The sequence below is a fragment of the Ipomoea nil genome, unplaced genomic scaffold, assembly GCF_001879475.1.
Source record: "Ipomoea nil cultivar Tokyo-kokei standard unplaced genomic scaffold, Asagao_1.1 scaffold1416, whole genome shotgun sequence".
In the NCBI taxonomy this organism is placed as follows: Eukaryota; Viridiplantae; Streptophyta; class Magnoliopsida; order Solanales; family Convolvulaceae; genus Ipomoea; species Ipomoea nil.
The window spans coordinates 2548204-2553047 of record NW_017617844.1 but is presented as its reverse complement, the minus strand read 5'-3'; the positions used below and the strand labels follow the sequence as shown (position 1 = coordinate 2553047).

Below are 4844 nucleotides of genomic sequence, written 5' to 3'. Positions count from 1 at the left end.
CCTCAATAGAATTTTTGGCTCTGTCCCTGGCCATATGCAATGATATGATATTAATATATTTGTAAGATGATGATCTTGATCCCTAAACTAATGTGAATGTTCATCATTTCTTTTGTTGCATTTCATTTTTAAAAAAAAAAAAAAAAATGTGTGAGTGATGAGGTTAAACGACAAACTAAATAATCCAAACAATAGGTCTAAAGGAACGAACCTGTGGACAGGTATACTAAGTTGTCCAGCCAACGAGAGGAGATTGGGAGGATGGCATGCGCTACAGCCTACATCTAACTAACTAATATGATACTTCGTTGTGGGGATTGTCATGCCTGCGGAATAGGTTGTCCCATTAACTGATTGATCACTGGTCTCTGTCAATCCAAGCATGTCGATCACATTAAGCTCACTTGTTATAACTCGTCATGACTCTGGCCAAAAGGCTTAACTTCACTAATCAAAGTATGTCATGTTAAATTCACTTGCTATGATCCATCATGGCTCTGGCTAAGAGGCTTAGCTTCACTAGCATATTGTTTGGATCCATCTTCTTCTACTATACATACTACTCTCTATACTCGATCACATTTGTACTGCAAACTAGTTGGATTGCTCTACCTCTCACCAATCACCCTAAAGTTATATAATCAGTACATTCTCATCTCCTAATCACTTATTTTGTAGTAAACCTCTAAACTCATATCATGATCTAAATTACAGTATCATTGAGCATTGAAAATTAAAGTAAATAATATAAATAATATTTGGTGTTATGGACAGGGATGGCAATTTCAATCCGCCGCGTGGATATCCACCCGAATCCACCCCGCATGGATCGGTTTTTTTTGGGTGGTAGTGGATGGTAGATCAGGGTGGGTCTTAAAAAAGTAAACCCACAGTGGGTCGGGTTGGATTCGAGTTCTATGTACAAAACCCGCTTAGGACCATACCCGACCCACCATGTAGTTATTTATAAAAGTTTTTATAACTTCATGTAAACTTTTACTATTTTTACATAAAAACTACTAAGTTTATTTTTAAAAATTAACAATTTAGTTATTATATTTAAATATTTATATTATTTTATGTTTTATATAATTAATGAATTTTATTATTTTATTATGTGTAGGTAATTTAAATATTTTTTTTGAAAAAATAATAATAAGATTATAAGTGGTGGCCGGGTACCCGTAGTGGGCACACGCACCTGATGGGGTGGGGTGAATTTTGAAAAAGTCCACCCGATGCAAGTTGGGGGTGAGGATGGGTGGAGAAAATATAAGGTGGGTCGGGTGATGGATGTAGTCCTTCCCGACCCACACGCGACCCATTGTCATTCCTAGTTGTGGTGATATAAATATTATTTAAAGTTTGGTAAGAGTTTATTTTGATTGAAAAGATCTTCAGGTAAATTAGTAGAAGAGTTCTAAAAAAAGTTTGCTACATAAAATGTATTGCTTGTTAAAAATCTGCTGCTTTTTAAAAGTATGGTGCAAAGTTCACTACTTGTTAAGGGGCGATTACTTGTTAAAAGTATATATGCTGCAAGTCACTGCTTGTTATTTACAGCAAAGGTTAATAACATGGTATACTACTATTAAACATCAAAGGTCTAAATACAGCAGAAAATAACTTAGTTATATAAGTGAAAAGACTTAAATACCCTCATTGAAGAAGAAGAAGAAGAAGAAGAAGAAGAAGAAGAAGAAGAGGAGAAGCATTGGAGAAGAATGGAGAAGAAAGAAAAGATAAGTGAAAAGACTAAAATACTCTCATTCATTGTTTTACTTATTAATATTTTCTGGTGAATTTTGACCGGCAATTTGGTCGGAGGGACCAAAATTGATAAAAATTGAATAGTTAAGGTACTAAATTAACAGTTTTAAAAATCGTGGATTGCAATTAACAAGACTCCAATAGTTATTGGACCAAATTTGAAATTTACTCTTTCAAATGTCATTGTCAAACTTGCGCGACCTAACTAAAAAGTTGTTGAACAGAAATACAACTACACTTGGACTTTAAATGATAGAACCATTGTACAAACAATTAATAATGATGACACCCGACCAGCTCCAATTGAACAAAAGAGAATTAAGAAGACTTACAGAAATTCAAACCAAAAGTAGTATTTGTTTAGACTATCGATTTTACAAAGTTGCAAATATTTATTTTAATGACAATTATAATAAATCTCATATTTATCTTGCATTCATATACTTTGAATTACCTATTTAAATAAACAAATTCGATATTTAATTACCTATGTATGAACTTATCATATATAACCTTGAAGTATATACTTTGAAATACTTATTTAAATATAAACATTGGACATTAACGTGTTCATGCAATGTACATGTAAAACTAGTCATTAGTAATAATCATTAATAATAAGTGATGGGGCTATACCCTCGGGTGCCGGACTACACGACCGTCGTAGACCGGATGTTAGGAAACGCGCGGGCAACCCATAGGCCCCCTCGGGTCGACCCGACCCGGTCTGGCGTTACCCCAAGCGTGGGTCGCCGTGAGACCGAACGACCGTCATCGTCTCGTCGGCCGGGCACGGTCCCAGGGGCCGAGACCTTGCAGGCTCTGCTTGCCGCGTGGAGGCCAGCTAGCCGGCCTTGCTCGTGACCGGTGCATGACTGCCACGTGGCAGGCATGCCGGAATCCCGGGCTGACACCTTTTCCCTCTATAAATAGCATTAAATGCATGTTTGAGGGGACTTTTTGGGCATTTGTCTGAACTGGAACCTCCCGACCCATCCTCAGGAGTCCGAGCACCAGACCTTGCCCGCTTACGTTCTTTGACCCGTATATACTATATAATTTTGGCGCCGTCTGTGGGGATCGATACGAGAAGTTACTTAGTAAGACTGGTACTGATCCTTTATACAAATGTATCCATTCATGGATTTTCGCAACGACATGGAGGCTGAGGAGAGCACCTCGGATCTCCGGCCACAGATCAATCCACGGATGGATCTCAACAACCTCCCAGGAAGAGGCCCAACGCCGGACCCCATCAATTTCGTGCAACAAGGGCCGGCTTTCCCGGCTATGGCGGGACAGATACCGCTGCAATATCCGGCTTATCCTCCTAGGATGTTTGATCCCTTGTACCCGTACTGGCAAAGCCCGCAACGGTTCTACGCGCCGCAGTATAACTACGCACCGGCCCCGGGCATGTACCCGTAATATGTGCCAGTGCCAGTGCCGAATGTGCCCGAACCGGAACAGTCAGCAGCAGCAACGCGGCGTGCCCAAGCTCCGCGGTGCCCAATCCGAGAGACGACAAGCCAGGTCTAGGTTGGGATCGGAAGGAGCACACGAGCAGAGGACTGAAGAAGTCCGGGAGATAACTAGTGCGTTTGTTCGCCTCCGGCCACCGACGCGACATCGCATGGGTTCTCGAGAGGGGGTGGAAGAGTCTGTGAACGCCCCCTCGAACAATCCACGATAAGGGTTGCCTGAAGTCAGCAACTCCTGGAGCAGAAGGGCGGCTAGGCGAGCCGCCGAGTGCGAGGATCCGCGAGATGAAGCCAGAGGACTGTTACAGCAAGTCCGCAACGAGTTCAACAAGTGGAGGCAGGAGTATGGTCACCGATCAACAGAGCCCCAAGCACCTCTGCTACGAAACCCTTTTACGCCGGACATGATGAGCTCGCCGTACCCTTATGACTTATGAGTCCCGGGGAGCAAAGATTACGATGGCAAGACCGACCCAGAGGCTCACGTTAACTCTTACTATGGCAATACGTTGATGATGGGAGTGACCGATGTCGTGATGTGTCCGGCGTTCTACTCCACACTCATGGGAAGAGCGGCAGAATGGTTCAAGACCTTAGAACCAGGATCGATCCCGTGCTTTGCTGAGCTCGCCAAGAAGTTTGTACACAAGTTTGCCACCTCCCGAGTGGTACGAAAGCACTTCACGTACCTCGAAAAGGCAAAACAGCTAGAAGGAGAGTCCCTGACGGACTTTTTGATCAAGTGGAAGGCTGCAATAGGAGAAGTGGAACCGCTCGATGACCGAACGGCTATAAATGTCCTTCACTCTAATCTCCGAGCAGGTGCCCTTTATCAGGAGTTCATCCTTCATCCCCCGACGACTTATGATGAGGCCATACGCCGAGCCACTAACTATGCCAATGCGGGTGAAGCAAATATGGCCAAATGGCAACAGGAAGCCGGTACCAGTAGGAAGCCACAGGGTCGACAGAACGACCAGTTGGGAAGAGGTCGAGGCAGGGCGCAAGATTTCACCTCTCTAAACAAACCGGCCGTAGATGTCTTGCGACACGCACAGTCTTGCAATATGATTCAACTCCCCGAACCTCTCAGAGACGGTCGAGATAAAACCAAACAATGCGATTATCATTGTTGCAAGGGCCACGACACGGAGGAATACATCACCTTGAGGCAGATAATCGAAGATTTGTTACGATCGAGTAAATTGACGGAGTTCACAGAAAGGAAGGACGAAGGTAAAAAAATCGTTGTGGAAGAACCCCTTCAAACGATTGGGTAAACATAAGAAGGATAAAGAACCCGACCGTGATCGGGACAACCACCCACCAGGGAGTAAACAAGTAACCCACGTTATCTTCGGAGGCCCAGAGGAAAGCCAGAGTCCGAGTGAACACCTGCCGATCGGACTGATAGGGGACTGAAACGGGGGACAAGAGACAAAAACTTGAACCAATCACATTTACACCAAACGACATACCCGGAGGGGGAGACTGCAGTGCAGAAGCTCTAGTGGTCACGATCGACATCATGGGTGTAGACGTCCAGCGCGTCATGATAGACACCGACAGTAGTGTGAACGTCATGTATATGGA

The 4844-nt window shown here is 43.6% G+C and overlaps 1 protein-coding gene across 1 annotated transcript; it reads left to right on the top strand.

Annotated features, from left to right (window-relative positions):
• The first annotated feature begins 3766 nt into the window (after nucleotides 1-3766).
• LOC109187067 lies at nucleotides 3767-4531 on the top strand. The gene has a single exon (XM_019337215.1). It carries the CDS (start codon nucleotides 3767-3769, stop codon nucleotides 4529-4531), a length of 765 nt encoding a protein of 254 aa, XP_019192760.1.
• Nucleotides 4532-4844: the final 313 nt, after the last annotated feature.